Source organism: Lynx canadensis, chromosome B1, assembly GCF_007474595.2.
Source record: "Lynx canadensis isolate LIC74 chromosome B1, mLynCan4.pri.v2, whole genome shotgun sequence".
In the NCBI taxonomy this organism is placed as follows: Eukaryota; Metazoa; Chordata; class Mammalia; order Carnivora; family Felidae; genus Lynx; species Lynx canadensis.
Window position 1 is genome coordinate 105958061 of NC_044306.2, and position 17939 is coordinate 105975999.

The 17939-nt window shown below is 35.8% G+C and overlaps 1 protein-coding gene across 1 annotated transcript in view; it reads right to left on the bottom strand.

Moving 5' to 3' along the window:
• Positions 1-17939, bottom strand: part of NDST3 (N-deacetylase and N-sulfotransferase 3) — a 185950-nt gene that overhangs the window by 92219 nt on the left and 75792 nt on the right. Inside the window, 1 exon segment of the mRNA XM_032592910.1 lies at positions 1949-2134. Coding sequence (XP_032448801.1) covers positions 1949-2134 — 186 coding nt within the window.

Sequence of the window (17939 nt, forward strand, 5' to 3'; positions counted from 1 at the left end):
GTGGGCTAGGTTGCAGTGCAGGAGGTGGATAGAAGTTGTAAACAGACAAAGTAGGAACAAGCAACGTAGTTTACACATGAAATCAAGGCAGTGAATTAGGCTGTAGGAAACTCAGGGGGAAAAAAACTTATTGTAAAGGAATTATTGATGGAATGTCGAGACTGGAAGTTGGCGGGGGCGGGGGGGGGGGCGGGGCGGGCAGTGGCCAGTGTGATGTTTGAAATGTAGAACTGAATTGGGAATAGCAGGATCAATAAAAGCTGGTTTGATGGGAAGATAATGACTTTCATTTAAGGCCTTTGGAATTTGATTTGTGAATATTAAAAAAAAAGTTTCCCTCATGTCATAAAACAAAATATGGGTGTGATTTTTTTTCTTTGCAGTCTCTCCCTAGGAGGGGGTATTGGCTCTGGTGGTCTTCACTTGTATCTCTATTTGGATGCCTCCAAGCCCTGTCCTCTCTCTTTTACTGCATAATCACCTGCCTGCTGAACATTTCCCACTTGGAAATTCTCATCCAAGAGCCTACAAAACAAATATAGAAGGTTTCCATGGATTGGTACAAAACTGGAGCGATAGGGACAGTTCTGTCAAAACAGGAAATCTGTTACAGCCTTTATTACCTGCAAGATTTGTACATTTATAATACAGGTAAAATATGTTTTCAGGAGAAATGAAAAATGAACATATCTCATGGGACATATGCAAGAAAATTTTCTGGCAGTACAGAGAGAAACAGAAACAAAAGAGAACAACATTTAATAAAGTCCTTAGAGACTTAAGTTTACTATTCTACTAAGCCTGAATATGATTTGAAATACTCTTCAATACTTTAGGAGCATGGCATTCCTACGGACATGGGCTATGGTTAAATGATAATATAACCCAAGTCTCCTAAACTCTCTCTGATCAAAAGGCTAGCAGATTGATGCATAGTGAGTTTATTTTCAGTAAAGAAGAAGGGCAGACTGGGATAAAATAGAGCCATTTTGTCCCCATCTAGCATTTACAACAGTTTTTGTTGAGGAAAAAGTCAAGACGGGAGTTGCTCTAGGTTAAATGTCATTATCCATTCTGTAATTTTTGCAGACATTAGAAAACTGTCTGAAAAGAAGTCAGTTACACCTAATTCTAGAGAGCAGACATCTGGTCAAGCATAGTTTGACAGAGAGTTCTAGTGCCTCACCACATAGTGTTCTTCTGTGTGGTATTCCTTCCCAGTACGTGTCCCAGGAAGCCCATCCCTAACTTCACCAGCACTCTTTGGATTTTCTAATTTGGGAAAAAGTAGGATTTAATTACTTTGGGAGGCCTCAGAAAGCATCAGGCAGTAACATATCTTGACAGTGTGCATTTATCACCAGGGTAAAAAAAAACAAAACAGAGAAGCTTGGGGGAGAATCTGACAATGGATGTAAATGACTTAATTAACATCATCTGGTACTTTTGTACTCTACATTATGATCTGTTAGTGATTATGCAGGACTTCACATATAGCTTCTTGCTGTAAGTAGTTGAATTTTTTGTTTATTTGTTTGGTTTGACATGGTAAAGAGAACAGTTTGACTTGTACAAGAGCAGCATGGTTAATATGCAGAGAGTTGGTTTTAATTTTACATACTAAATAACTTTTTGAGGAAATGATGGCTTCTATAAATTACCTGCAAGTCAGATGTAGTGTTTCCTTAGTATTTTAATATCAGTTCCTGGTTAATAGTAGTAGTGTCAGTAAAAACAAAACAAAACATTTTATACTGAAGAATCGAGAAGAGGTAACTTTAATTAAAACATCCTTTGCATAGATATGATGAATGTACTTCCTGCAACATGCAGCTTTTCCTATAGTTAAGCTTTCAACATTTCGCTTGCCTCTTTCGTTCTTTCTTCAAATGAAGAATGGAAATCTGGAAGAATTAGTTGTACCCTATGCATACCGGAGGAAGCTCACCATGATGTTTTTGTGGATGAAGCCCCTCCGATATCGAGCTGGTTTCAGATGTGGATATTCCTCAGTGCTGGTGATTCTAATATTCCAAACCTTCTTCCAGGCTTCATAAAGCTGAACGTGTACAGGGTAGACTCCCGAGTGGTGAGGGGCCACCGCATAGCCCATGTCCGTAGGAATGCCATGCTCCTAAGACCAAGCATATGTGAATTAGAACATGGGAAGATTTATCTTGATCCCGTTTTCACCCCAGGATTTTCAAATGTGGTATAAATGCATTTGTTTAAATCTATCATTATTTAATTGTATTGTAAAACTAAAGTAACAAATATTAAGGCCTCTAGACATCATGAAGCCTAGGTAACCATTCCACCAGTCTTGACGTTAACACATTTGTGCTGAAGAGGGGGTGGAACAGGACTAATGATTTTAGTGAGCAACTTGAAAGAGTCTGCATTAGTGCATCTTGTCATTACCACCTGTTCTCCCTTCTCACAATTTCAATAAGTGATAGGACAAGCACTTGCTACAAACAACACTCAGCACTCCCCACAAAATAAGACCAACCTTTATTAGAGGAAGAGAACACATTCTGAGTTTGCTAGATCTGCTAATAGGATTTTATTTTGTCTGTCGCCCAGGTTCTACCAAGTTTTCCACACTTCTGCTGGTCCCTCAGCATGTGGGTCAATAATAGACTATGTTCCCCGCCTTGGAAGAAACACGCACTTTCAATGAGAAAATGTATTAAATCTTCAGAGCAATTTTCCTTGAGCCTGAAATCCTGGTAAAAGTAGAAAGTACTGAAAGAGCCAAACAATCTGGAAGTTTAGTTGATTTGAAGTCAAGATTTTGTATATAAAATGAGTCCAGTTAAAAAAATTGTTTTGAAATCACACATACACGCATATATGCACACACACTACTATCTTCTATTCAGTTGATTCTGACCTGGTCAGAAAGTTCCAAAACTAAAGCTATGTGACATCTGGATATATTGCAGGGGGTTTGGGGAAACCTTGTATAATGTGATTGTTCTTCTTCATTTGAGATGGTCCATTAATCCTGATATATAGAGGAATCTTTTGGCATAGAGGAAAATTGCACAGGCATAAAAGATGAAACGTATCTTTTATAAAAAGATCACCCATGGCTTCAGCAGTAGATGTGTATTTTTTCTCCTGAAAGATAGTTTATTTTTCTAGCTATAATTTCAATTGCTTTATAGTCTTCAAAAGTTCCACCTAAATGGGCTTTCCTTGAATTAGTCATGGCTTTTCTTCATGTCAAAGAAAAATTTCACATACAGAGAACCATAGTATCAGGCTGCTAAATGTATTGTAGAAATATGCTACAAATGGATATGGAAAAAGAGGCTAGCTGTGTTTGGCTAGTTTGTATAGCTAGCTTTTTTTTTTCCAACTTATATAACAACAGGAGGTGATGACATATATGAAGCCCCTGAACATAGAAAGAAAACAGGTTGTCAATGGTTTGTAGTTCCTTAAGTATCAGACTCCTTTACACAACATAAAAGGCCCTCAACATTTGGCCCCAATTCTATCTACATGACCTTATCTCCTATCAGCATCCATCCTTCCCACCCCCAATGTCTGATGATTCCCTTCAAGTCTTTGCTGTATACTGTACACACTGCTCTTCTCAATTGGAATACCCCGTTCCTTTATCTTGTAAATTCTGTTCATCATTGAAGGCTGAATTCAGGCAGGTATAGTTGGAGTTGCTGAAAAGGGAAGCTACCAAATTTGTGCCATGACAAAGAGAATGGATGGTATTAGAGTGGAGTGGCCCATGCCTGTGTTTCTGAAGAATGACAGAGAAAGTTTCATGTTCATCTTATTTGCGTTTTTGTAGAAATTACCATGTTTATGCAATTATTATTTTATCATTTAGAATTTCACTAAAAACTAAATTGAAACATCTCACTGCATTTTTTACTGTTTTCTTAAAAACTCAAACTAAAGCAAATTTTTTTCAACTAAAAATAATTTACCAAGGCATACTTTGTGTTAGAAAAGGTCAGTGAAGTACTCATCTAAACTGGTTTAAAAATAGGGGTGCAGTGATGATGGACTTGGTGAAAGAAAATGAATTTCAATCATAGAAATTTAAAGAAAAAAATAACAATTACAGGTTGACGGTTTTCTAAGAAGCAAGGAAAAAAAATTCACAATGATAGGAACTGTACTATTAAATTCAAATATCTCCAAATTTGTAAGAAATTATGCTAATAGAAAGCTCAAGATAGTTTTAAATGCCCATAAGTGTTTGGCTATGTCTTCAGGAACACCATGTAAGAAAAGGATCGTCCTGCACAGCAAGTACACTTCCCTTATTTTGGAATATTCCCCAATACTGGGGGAACAATTGTATACACAATTTTTGTTTTTATTTCCAACTTTTAACACTGAAGAAATGCTGAGGCTTTTTAGTGTGATCTTTTATTTGTGTGCTGGTGCAGGTGTCACAGTGGTAGAGAACGCCACTCCTGGAGTCAGACATAATTTCACTCTCCCCTTTTCCACCCATGTGGCCTTTGGCAAATGATTTATAACCTCTAAGCCTCATGTTCTATTCTCTAAAATGCTAGTCATAGAGTACTTATCTCAAAGGGGTTGAGAATAAATTAAATAATATTATACAGGGAAAGCATTTAGTTCATGATACACATTCAATGTTTGTTGTTTATTGTTGTCATTATTCATCTGACTCCATTTTTTTTTTTTTTTGGTAAGCTATGATTCTACTACTCAACTATAATGTGGATATTATGAAACCACTGGGCCACCTTTTTATCAGTAAAAGAGCTAGGCCCTCTTTTCTATTTTCAATGCAGATTTTGGGATTCGCTCTTGTGAGGATTCTGTGACTTGAATCCTAATATCTCTTCTTGTGTCTGCTTCCCAGCCTGATCTGTCCAAATTGTCTCAACCAGTGCCATGTGGCTCCAGCCCATAAATCATTGACAGTTCGTTAGTAGAAAATCTTCTTTAAAAGAGCTTTAGATTAGGGCAACATAAATTGGCTCCCAAGTTTGCATTTAATACCAGAAAGAGCACTTGAAATGGTATTGCACAGAAAAGTTTGGGCTAAGATGTAGGTGGTGTATTTTGGAAGGCAGACTATCAGGTTTTAGAAGGTTTAGCCATAATGCTTAATTCTCGAGTGAATATTCTCTTCTAAACCTTTTAATGTGAAATTAAGCACATATTATTATATGGGGCCAAAAGTCTAAAATAATAGACATTTTAGCTTAAAAAGTTAATTCTCCTTCTTCATTAATCCTTGATTAAAAGTAGCATCTTAGTTCCAGGAACTCGGTAATCCATACCAAGATTTTCCTGGTGGAGGACATGGACCAAAAAGACTGGGGAATATGGCTCTGTTACTATAAAATGTAAGTTAAAAACTTAGAACACAAGTGGGATTAATTAGTCTCACAGCTGAACTATGAATCTCCACCTCCCATCTCTTCCAGATATGCTCTCTCCCCAGGGTTCCTCCATGTCATTGAATGACACTATGGGTCATCATCCAACTAGTGGCTATCTAGAAAAAATTAGATGTTGTTCTTGACACCTATTTCCTCATTCTGTCTTAAATCCAGTCCATTATCATATCCTATCAGTACTACCTTCAGTTTGCATCTTAAATCTATCCACTTTTCTCTAATTCTGTCATCACCATTACATAGAATAATCTACCATTTTATTCCATGGGCTTCTAGCACAGGCTCCTAACTCTTCTACCCTTTTCCTTTCTTGCTGAATCTAATCAATTTTCTACATAGCAGCCAAAGTAAGACTTAAAAGTCGCAAATATGATCCTATACCTTCCTATTCAAAATCTACCCTTGACTTATGGTAAAATATAAAACTCTTAGGATAGTTTCAAGCCTTGCACGATATGACACTTCTCTCCTTAGTCTCATTTTGCACCACCCTCCTCCCTTCACTGTATTTCCATCACATTAATCTTTTCATGAAATCCGTCAAGCATTTTCCTACCTTAGCATCCTCCTATATATATGGTTTTCTTAGCCTGGAATGTCCCTACTCCAACTCTTCACGGGGATAAATGTGCCACCTCTTTTTGGTGATTCATCCTGTCATATCTGTAAAGAAGCCTTCACTGACAAGTCCTTATCTAAATTAAGTCTGCATTAAGACTTCTCTTTGTAGCCTTCGTTTCTTTTTCATAGTACACTGGACAGTTTGCAAGTGAATATTGTTCTGTATAATTATTTCTTAATGTCTCTCTTCTTCACAAAACAATAAGCTCCATAAGTTCTGGGTTCTGTTTTGTCTACTGCTACATGGCCAGTATCTTGCCAATAGCAAGCACTCAATAAATATTACTGAGCAAGTTTGTGAACTGATTCTGACCACCTCCCTTCATTTTAACTTTCATTTTCTCAATGATCTCAGTTAAACTCTCAGCTTGCCTGCAGAATGGACATATGGTACCTCACAGGGAAATTTAACACTTACATGAGTAATACATGAAAACATTTTTTGAGACTGTAGCTAAAAATTTTTATTCAAGTGCAAAATAGACACATTTATTTGTTATTATGAACTTATATATTTAAATTATACTGTATAGAATAAAAATTTTAAGATTTTCATAAATTATACATTTAAATACTTCCAAATAGACAATGTGAAGATAATACAATTTTATCAAGCAAGAATGATCATATGTTCCTTAGAAAAATTCCCCAAAAAACTAAAAGAAGAGAAAAAAATTTGGTATTCAGATATTTGAGCTGCTCAATTAACTTCACTACTGAAGAATCATTGTTTATTATAATCTTTGATAATGTTTACTTAAATTCTTGTTAGTACAGGAATGGTACTTTACCTTTTACAAATTTGAGTATAGCTGACACACAACGTTACATTAGTTTCAGGTGTTCAACTTACTGATCTGACAAGTTTATACATTATGCTGTGTTCACCACAAGAACAGCCACCATCTGTCCCATTATATCACTATTACAATATCATTGACTTTATTCCTTATGCTGTACCTTTTATGCCTGAGACTTACTCATTCCATAATTAGAGGCCTGTATCTCCTTCTCCCCTTCACCCATTTTGCCCAACCCCCTACCTCCCTCCTTTCTGGCAACCATTAGTTTGTTCTCTGTATTTATAGTTCTGATTTGGTTTTTTGTTTGTTCCTTTTTTTTTTTTTTAAGATTTTACTTATATGGTATTTGTTTTTCTCAGTCTGACTTATTTCACATAGCATAATGGAATGGTACTTTACTTACTTTTAATATTTTTCCCTTTCAATCTAGAACCTTTTAAATTTCCATTTAGGACTAGACTTGTTGCCTGTTTCCACATGTCTCAGATTAGCAAGCTTGAAAACTAATGTAATTAGAAAACCCACAATGATAGGCAACCAAACAGACATTCTGTATTCTATAGTAGAAAAATCTAAAAGTTCATTACAACATAATTTGGAAAAACTTCTAAGTGCTTTTCTACAGTTCATTTTGGTTAGAATGTCCCATTTCCTCAGTTACATAGAAGTTCATTCTTTGGTTAACTATCTCATAGTACTGAGAATTTACATTTACAATTTACAAGGATTTATGATACAGTTTCTGTATGTTTACATTTGGTAGTATATTTTGCAGTTGTTTCTAGGAAAAATATTGTTTTACCTTGATTTTTAAAGTGCCTTCTTTAAAAGCTATTGCTTTTCACATAGAAAAGAATATATTTTTCCATGTGATAGGAGCATGTTTGGAAAATGAAATTAGAACCTTTTAACATAAAAGACATATGAGTGCATGCACACGTGTATGTGTACACACACACACACTATATATATATATATATATATACACACACACACACTATATATATATATATATATATAGTGTATATGTGTGTATATATGTGTATGTATATATATATGTATGTATATATATATACACACATACATATATGTATATATACGTATAAATCCCTATATACGTATAAATATATATATACGTATATATACACATATATGTGTGTGTATATATATATGTATATATCTTAAATCTATGAAGAAAAAAAATATATATATGAAGAAAATGATTCCATTGAATTAAGGAGCATTTTAAAGGTTCTAAAGACAATTTGTTTTCCTAAAGTGAAACTAACAGGCCACACACAAAGTTTAGCTTATGGGAGCCCAGGAGGCCTCTCTCCCATCTGGAGAAGGAGGAGTTCTGTAGCAGTTACAATTGATGGAAATTACCATTTCAAAGAAGTTAATTCCTTCTTCACCTAGAAGGAAACCAAGCAAGTCAGGATTTATCTTTAGGTTAGGGAATTAAGGTTTGAAATTGAACGATAACATTGTCAATATTAAAATATGTTCCTGTGATAAATGATAGTATCTCTGGTATGGTTTGAAATAAAAGATTCTGAAAGAAATAATTACCTTAGTATAGGAATCTGATATTTTAATTTTTTCAATTGTGCAAGTAGTCACTAAAGCTCAGATTTAAAATTCTGTTTCTTTGACATAATCTATTTGGTTTTAGAAGTGATCTTATATTCAGATGCTAAGTATAAATGTACTGTTTTTAATCCATGATCTAATCTTAAACTAACATGTGTAATTTTCCACCTATAAATTTAAGGAATAACCTCCTAAAAAGTGATTGGCATATTTACATAAATTTGGTTAATTTTTATAGATTTGGCCAATAAATTTATTTCTAGGTTTTTTTTACATGGTAATATTAAATTCATCATATAAATTTCTGCTTGCTGGTTGGTATGTGAAAACTCTGCTGTGGTCATCATGTTGTTTTTAATACATTTGGTTTAAGAGTTTAAATTTATCCTCTGTTGTCAGCTGTTGTATAATAAAGAATTTGGCTGGTCTTCATCATCCCTGGTTCCTGGGAGATAAGCCTGAAATCCTTAAAATTTTCCTGAGTGATAGGAATGTCTTTGTTATTGATGGTGGGCCCCTGAGACCCTATCTGAGCTTAGGCTGACAAGATGATTCAGAATGGAGTTCTTACCAGAAAGGCCACCCGTGTAATTAGAGGGGAGGGGCTTTGATCCGGGTAATATTGGCCTGACCTCCAGATAGGGGAGAAGAACTGAAGATTGAGTTCAATCAAATGGCCAGTGATTTAAACAATCATGCCTATGAAATGAAACCCCAATAAAAACTCTGGACACCAAAGCCTACATGAGCTTCCCTGGGTCCAGAAACCCCAGGAAGGTGATATTCTTTGTCTCATAGTTTGGATCTGAAAGAAGCATGCCTACAGAAACACAAGTCTTTGGATTAAAGTGTTAAAGGTGTTAATAATGAAACCTTGTGAAATGGAGTGACATTATAGTAACTCAATAAATTGGAAGTATGACCTTATTATTGTGAAGTTACTCAGCTCTGGAAAGGAATATATAGTGTTTCATCAACTACATCGTGAGAAAATAATCTTATTCGTCTCATATTTAAAGACACTGAAATCCATGACAATGAAATGGTTGGTGTCTACCAGACAATCTCAGGGATAGGGAAAGTATGGTATCCTGGAGGAAGTACAGATATAGAAGTCCTTGGCTCAACTTTAGTGCTGCCCTTCATTAGTTTTAGGAACTTGGGCAGGTCTCACCAAGCCTCACTTCCCTTGCTTGCTGAGTAGGGGTAATAAAATTAATTACAAAGAGTTGTATACAATGACAGATATAACATAAACAATATTATTGGTCAATTACTATTTAATTTCCTTTCATTTTGTTAATATTCTCTTTTTTTTTCCCTTGGGATGGAGAGGGGGGAGAGAGAGAGAGAGAGAGAGAGAGAGAGAGTGAGAGGCAGGGGGAGGGGCAGAGGGAGAGAGACAGAATCTTAAGCAGGCTTCACACTCAGCAGAGTCTGATGTATGACCTGAGCCAAAATCAAGAGTGAGATGCTCAACTGACCGAGCCACATATTCTCTTTCTGTTTTAAGCAACAAAAAGACAAGGAAAGAGAGGTAAACTAAGAATCCTTCCACATCACTTCTCTTTAAAAAACCTCTTCAGAATTCTTATTTAAGAGGAGACATTCCTAAAGAAGATACACTATCACTATCAATCTTACGTAAAAAATGTTTTACAAAAAAGTATATATTTTTTTCTGGGAAAGTAACTGATATTATGGATAAAATGGGAGGTAAAAATACTCTTGGCAAACCATAAATTTGATAAGGTTATAATAACAATATGAGCAAAAACCGTCCTTGACATCACATACTCCCCTTCAGGCATTACTCCAAGTTAACAACTTAGTTGAAAAACTGAAATGAAATTTAGTATGCCAAATGCATTAAGAAATTCCAGTGACAAAACTTAAGGTAATAATTCAGCACCAATACTGAAATTTAAACTTCATTTTCACTGGTAGCCTCTAAGAAGGAATGATTTGGGGGGACAGATTTTTTTCTAGTCTTCCCTAATAATGGTGTAATCTATTTCAGGTAAGTTTCTATTTAACAGAGCATGCTGCTTTCCTCTCTTTGAGTTCCCTTCAGAATTTGTGAAGTGTCGTCATATCACTGTTGAGTGTTTCATAAGTCAACATGCCACTAAGGGGTGTACTTTTGTGAGAATACTCAAAGGAATGATGTAAACACTTGTACCTTACACAGGCCAGGCAGAGTTTTTTGAACTGCTGCAATTTCTTCAAGTAAACACATGGAGGGGTTTGTAGAAATATAAAAAAATGAATTTATGAAGTTTTTTTTAATGCTGTAGCAAAATAACCGAAAATAAAATGATCTACAGACACAATAGAGGAATCAGAGGGTTTAGTTTAATCCAGCTTTCTCAGAGTTTGAAGTGATGAGTTTTATGTGGACCTTTGGGTCCTTGAGAGGTAATAAAGCTATAAACAATTCAGGGATAGGCTCAAATTCCCAAGGTACTTGCAAACACATTTAATCTTTCTGAACATACACAGGGTTGATTAGAGTAGGAATTTTTAATTATGCCTAGTACCAGTTTTAATTGAAGTTTATTAGTCCAGAAAGAATAAAAAAGTTGATACTGCTCTTTGTTATAACTACTGCATACCCTCTGATATTTATAATAGCCACCAGGACAGTTCACACTCGTGGTGCTGGTTGCCCAAACACAAGAAATTACATAAATTATATAAACATCTATTTAAATGAAAAACATTGTAAAAAATCAGATTTTAACATTCTGAATTTGTTTAAAATAGCTCTTTAGGGAAGTAATAACATTCTGATTGTAATATTTTGGTAACAGCAGTCAATAACAGTGTCAACTACATGGCAATTTTCAGTTATACCAACCATGCTGGTTACATGGGCTTTGGAGCTTGGAAGACCTGGGGTCAAACCCCTTCTCAGCTTTCACTGGCTATATGATTTAAGGAAAATTATATAAGCACTCTGAGCCTCACTTTCTTCATTTTCAATATGGGGATGATCAGCCTCACAAGTGGTTGTGAGGATATTAATTGAGGACGTGTGAAAAGCACTAAGCATAATGTCTGGTAAATACATGGAACTCAAATTTCTCTTCCTGCATTTTGTCTAGAGAGTCCAGAAGCTTTCTAATTGAAATGCAAAGTTCTGTTTCATGTAGGGAAATAGCATAATATAATTTCAAGTTTCACAGTGTTCCCTGATTTGAGCATGAATTGAACAGAATGGGGCATTAAGGAGGTGAGTTTGGATGCTGCTGCACGGATCTAGGTGTAGGGTGAAAGATGTGGAAGTGGAGTCGGGGTTGAAAGCTCTGAAATGGAGCAGGATATGGTGCAAAGAAAGAACTCATGGAAATAGCTGAATGATTGTGGACATGGAGGGGGAGACGTGAAAAGGCCAAAGCGGATGAAGGGTTAGCATGTGTGTGGACCTTACTGTCATGTCTTCTTTTGCCATCACTTCCATCTCTGCCATGTTTATGATAACCTCTCAGAAAACAAATGCTTCTTCCATTTTAACTAAATGCAAGGCACTCAAAAAGGAAGGAGCAGTCAAAATTTAGTAGCAGCATGCGTGGATCTGGAAATAAACCTTTCCCCAGCTCCATCCCTGCATCTGACTCCAGCTCACCACAAAGAGTTTCTTGGAGATTTCATAAAGGCTTTTAGTTCATTTTGTGCCCAAATAAATTTGGGCAGTGCGGGACTATTTTCATGTAGGACATGTACTAAATTTATCTATCTTTTTACAAAACCAGTTTAAATTACCATACATGTGCTGGAGATGCAGTGTAGAATTTTTTTTATCTCTAGGGAAATAAAGGAAAGGAATTGAAGAATAGTTTTCTATACTCTCCAGCTTATCAGGGAGCATGAAATCTTCCTATAGAATGGAAAAAATTAATCTGGAAAGGAATTTACAACGAAAAGGATTCTAAGTTCCTGATGTAATCAAAACCACTTTCAAAAGTGTAATGATGTATCTAAATAAGAAAAAAAAAAGGTGTGCATCTGTAGAATGGGTAGGAGGGGGTATACAGAGCTTCTAAGGAAAAGCAGCAGTTCATACCTACATACTTTAAATAAGTATACACAGATAGAAAATTGGGAGGCTCAAACCTTGATGTTATTTTTGACTTGTTATCTCCTCTGGCTTCCTCATCATCCATCCAATAAGAAGACCTATTGATTCTATTTCAGAAATAGTTTATACATTTCTCTCCTTTATAATTTCACTTGTTAGTTTTAAAGCTGTTCTTTATGTCCTCTTCTTTAATTATTTCCATAGTAATCCAATTTGTCTACTTACCTCCAGTCTTTCTGCTTCTCTCCATCCTCAACATTCCCACTCTAATATACTCTGATTTTTGTTTGTTTGAGAGAGAGAGAGAGAGAGAGAGAACAAGCTGGGGAGAGGGGCAGAGGAGGAGAGAGAGAGAATATTAATCAGGGTCTATGCTCAGTGCAGAACCTGATGCAGGGCTTGATCCCATGACCCTGGGATCACAACCTGAGCCGAAATGAAGAGTCGGACGCTCAACTGACTGAGCCACCCAGGCACCCCTAATATTCTCAGATTCTACAGTCTATGTGGAAGTGACTGAACTCTGGGAAGGAGATGACAATGTCATGTTGGAGTTCAAAATGCTTAAAATATGTAATTCTGAAAATAATTAGATGTGAAATTTCAGTTTAGGATAGCAGATTTTAAAACATTCTGATAGAAAAAGGTGAAATGATACACTAAAGGAATATACACTAGGAATACATTAAAGGAGTATAGCTGAAGAAGGATCGGGGATTCAAAAAATGTAATGCGTCCTAGAGAATTATAATTATTCAAAACAAGGAAGAAAACATCTATTTACCATCGTGATTAAGAGTCAGAAATCTCTGAATTCGAGTGCCAGAACTGTGGCTTTGCTTTGTGGATGGGAGTAATTACTCAATAAACCCCTTCAAATATCATCTTTTTGTGTTCTATAAAATAGAGATGAGGTCAGAAGGGTTGAGACAGGAATTAAATATGATTAATAAAAGAAAAAATAAGATTATTAATTAAGATTTCTAGACACATAATGAAGGGTCAGTAATACTAGCTATTATTTAAAGAAACTACTTATAGGGCCCTCACATTCACCAAGGCTTAAAACAGGTACATGAGATGAAAGCAAGTGCAAATAACCAAAGACAAAAACAACTAACAAAACAAAATAAATAAAAATGGTAAAAAAAAAATGAAAGAGGCTAAAGTTCAAAATAAGTTTATTTTCCATAAATTGCTAATTAAAAACAACTCTAATCAGCAAAAGATACACAAAGATTTAATTCCATGTTCACAGTTGGAAAGGAGGAGGCTGAAAAATTTTGATGATTGGGGAAGAAAAGCAGAAATGCCCAATATCTCTTCTGATTCTACTTTCCCTATCAAAGAGAACCGCTCTTCAAAATACGTATGATGGTATAAACATAAAATTAGAATAAAAGACACGAGGAACTAAATTGTTAACTATAATGAACTAAAGTACTTCAATATTTTCCAGGCTCAGAAGAGCATGTCTTAAGGGAATTAGAAATAATAAAACTTGTAGACTTTTAATTCCTTTAAGACGTGCTCTTCTGAGCCTGTTCAACTTGATCAACAACTTGATGAAGATGCAAAAGTCATACTGATAAAGTATACCTGTAAAATATATGGATGACACAAAACTAGGACAGAAGTAATGCATGTTAAATAACAGAATCAATCTTTACAAGTATGGTGATATACTGAAACACTGAACACATGACAAATATGAAATGTTAAAGGGGGAGTTGTAATCGCAAAGCTAGCATTCAGTTTACAAAAGCTATTGGACAAAAACAAATACCTGAAGGCTTAATAAATAGCTCATGGGCAGAAGGTCTGGTAGACACAGGTGGGATATGATGGTTTAAAAAAAATGTGCTCTTGGCTACATAAATAGAAGTAAAGTACATAAAGGAAAAATATTGTACTGTTTTCTGTTCTGATAATGGTCACACGGGGCAACATATATATGGAAGGAGAATGGCAAGTTAGATGTTGTACAATTATGGCAACTGGAATGATGAGGGGATTTGAAAACCTATGGAATGCTTCAAGATACATAACTTAGAGGTATACGTAACTGTATTAATCATGCCTTTTTATTTTCTGTATTTCTGATGCTCTGACATCTGAGACCTTGCTGACCCGGGAAAGACTGCCTCTCCCAGGGCTATCCAGTTCCTAGAGACAATTAAACACCTATCCAAGAGCATGCTCTTCAAATGTAAACCAACCTGTTCAGGGTCCCTACTCTCAACCACTTCCATTTTTTTTTGGCTTTTGTTTTGTTTTTTGTTTTCTTTGAGAGGAAAGGGTGCAAGTGAGCGAGGGGCAGAGAGAGGAAGAAAGAGAGAGAGAATCCCAGGAGGGGCAGAGAGAGAGAGAGAGAGAGAGAGAGAGAGAAGAGGGGCTCACCCAAAGCAGGGCTCTAACTCACCTAATACAGGGCTCTAGCTAATGAACTGTGAGATTTGGACCTGAGCTGAAGTCAGATGCTTAACCAACTGAGCCACCCAGGCGCCCCACAATCACTTCCTTCTTAAGCTGAGGAGCTACCTCCCTTCCCTAATCATCTCAGGACCAGGTATAACACCATTAGAAACCTGTTTACCATGCCTTGTCTGGCCTTTCCTGTAGGAACTACAGAATTCCCCGTACTCTCTCTACTGACTAGTGCTACACTGTGGGGCCTGGATGGTGTGGTGTGCTCTCTCCTCTTTGGAAACTTTGAGTAACAAACCAGCTTTTCAATTGCAGTCGTCTCCTGATCTGATGAGCTCACCATACCCAAATAACAATAAAACCTACATTTTTAAACAGTAATGATAAAATCTTAAGATCTGGAAGAAATATTTATTTATTATGTTTTCATCTACCAAACATTGAGCACCTATGAGGTGTCAATCACCATTCTAGGTGAAGAACCTAGATTAGAAGAAAAACGCTACCTGAATATATAGGATTGTATTCCCTCTCCTATGGCTTACTTTCTGAATGTACTTATTTAAGTTCCTTCTAAATCATATAATTGATTGATTATACTCAGGAGTAATATTCAAAATATTTACCAGCCAGCATGCTATACCACTAATCATTCAGAAAACTGTTGTCAGCGGTCGAGCTGGAGATAGATGCTGGAGACTCTGAGCCAGGCCCCTTTAGTTGTTGAGCAGTTGGGAGATTTGGGACATCCTGGGGGAGGATGTGAGGTGGTAGTGGGGGTAAGGGTGTTAGCACTGACACATTTCGATATTGGAATCACTGAGATGGCCATCCTCGAACTTTTAAGTTGAATATTTGTCCTGATAATACATCCTTTGGTCTCCTCTTCCGTCTCTTGGCCTTACCAAGTTCCTTCAGCCATTATTTTTTATGAAGTAAATTATAGACTTCACCATATTGGTCATCATGCGTTGAATAATGGCTAGTGTCTTTTTAAAACTGTGCTACTTGGGTAACTGAAGAAGTGGTTACCAGCTCCAAGTGGACTTTCACATCCTGATTTGAACTCTATTTCTATTAGGACCACAAGAACTGTGCTTTGTTTTCAATATCAATAAAGTAAAAATCGAATGTGTCTTTTTACGAAGTGCTTCACTGAAGTAAAAATGATAGAATTCATTCATTCTCTAGCTGGCAAGCAAACTAATTAAAAGATTATCATATATTCTGTAAGCCAGCAAGTCTTTAAATATATTTTAAATTACATTTTGATACTATAATCTTTATTTCCATATGACAAAAGTTAATGTGCTCACTAATCTAAAAAGTTGTGACAATAGACATTTCAGCTAATGTGAATTAGCAGTTCTGCTGAACTTGGAAAAGAAGGGGGCAAAGGCAAAGGACACTATTTGAAGAGTAATGATAATGCAGTCAAAAAGTACAATACTTGGCAAGATTTTATGTTTTCAGGATTAGAAACATTGTTCTACTACTACTAATTTTAATAACAATTGTCTATTACAGTGTTAAGTGTCATCTGATATTGGCAATGAGTTCTTTGATGAAAATTTCCACTAATTATTTTTTCATTAAAAATTAAGCCACCATAATTTATCAAAAATGTTAGCTCTAATTCTTTAATTGAAAGTATATACATATTGATGATTGTTTTGAGGCTTAAATACAATGTTATTTTACTTATTAAATGGAATTTTGTCCAATTTTAAAAGCTGTACAATAGATACTTTATAGCAGATTTAAAAAAAATGTTTATTTTATTTATTTTGAGAGAAAGAGAGAGCATAGGCAGGAGAGGGGCAGAGAGAGAGAGGAGGACAGAGGATCTGAGCCTGACATGGGGCCTGAACTCTTGAAAGGTTAGATCTTGACCTGATTCGAAGTCAGACACTTAACCAACTAAGCCACCCAGGCACTTCTGTACAATAGATATTTCAAACTGTGTTGTAGGTCATTAACAAATGTTATAATTAATCCTTGCTTCAGATATGGGCATCGTGCAAAAAAAAAAAAAAAAAAAAAAACCCTTGTTTACATTTCATTTTAATACCTGAAGCAGCCCATATTTGAAAACTAAAAATATTTTCTAATCAGCCTCTAAAGCTGTATTTCCTGGTGGCTGTAATCATCAAATGCAAGCTTGCCTAAAGGATTTACTTGACCTTCCATAATAAGCTATTAGAGCTTTCAAAGCTAAATTAAAATGGACATCAAATTCCCTTGTGAGACAGAAGTGTCCAATTGTGCAAAAGGATAATAGATCAGATGTATTCGCTAAAACCCAATGAAAATAACAGGTATTTGGTTATAGATGGTGATAGAGAACACTCAGACAAAAGGGCTTTACATCATAGTCTCAGATTCTCTTAGTTGGAAACATACTTTAAATGTTTTCTAACTCCATCGTTCATTTGAATATTGAATTTTATCCATGAGCTCCAGTCTTGTCTGAATACCCACTTGCTCCCAGGCCAGCACATTGCTTCTCTGTATGTCTTTCAGTTCCTTCACTGGGAAAAACACAAATGCTCATTTTTAAATTCAGAGCCTCTAAGCTGGTGGAGAAAAGCAGGATGCTACCCAGTTTAGAAATGCACTGTTAGCACAGGTTAAGCTTTTCCTTGCTTCATCTAGTGAGTTGGTAGTTGAGGCAAAACTTCCTCTAGAATAATTTCCATTGAATTAAAGCAGTCTTTCTATCTATAGATGACAAAAGAAACTCATTCACGTGGAAAGGTCCTCAGATTTAGTTGTCTCCTTTCCCAACATTTTAGAAACTCTGCCTATCTTAGTTTAGGGGACCTCTGGGAACCTCAGGAAAAAGTTGCCCTATGAGTTCCACCTCTAGTTTTCAATTTCCTTTATGTTATCAGAATTATCAAATATTCTTTTGGATTACCAGACAGAAGGGAAATCTAGACTTACTCCTTCTAACTGGGTTGAGAGGCTAGTGAGAAAGCCTGGGCGGTTACAATA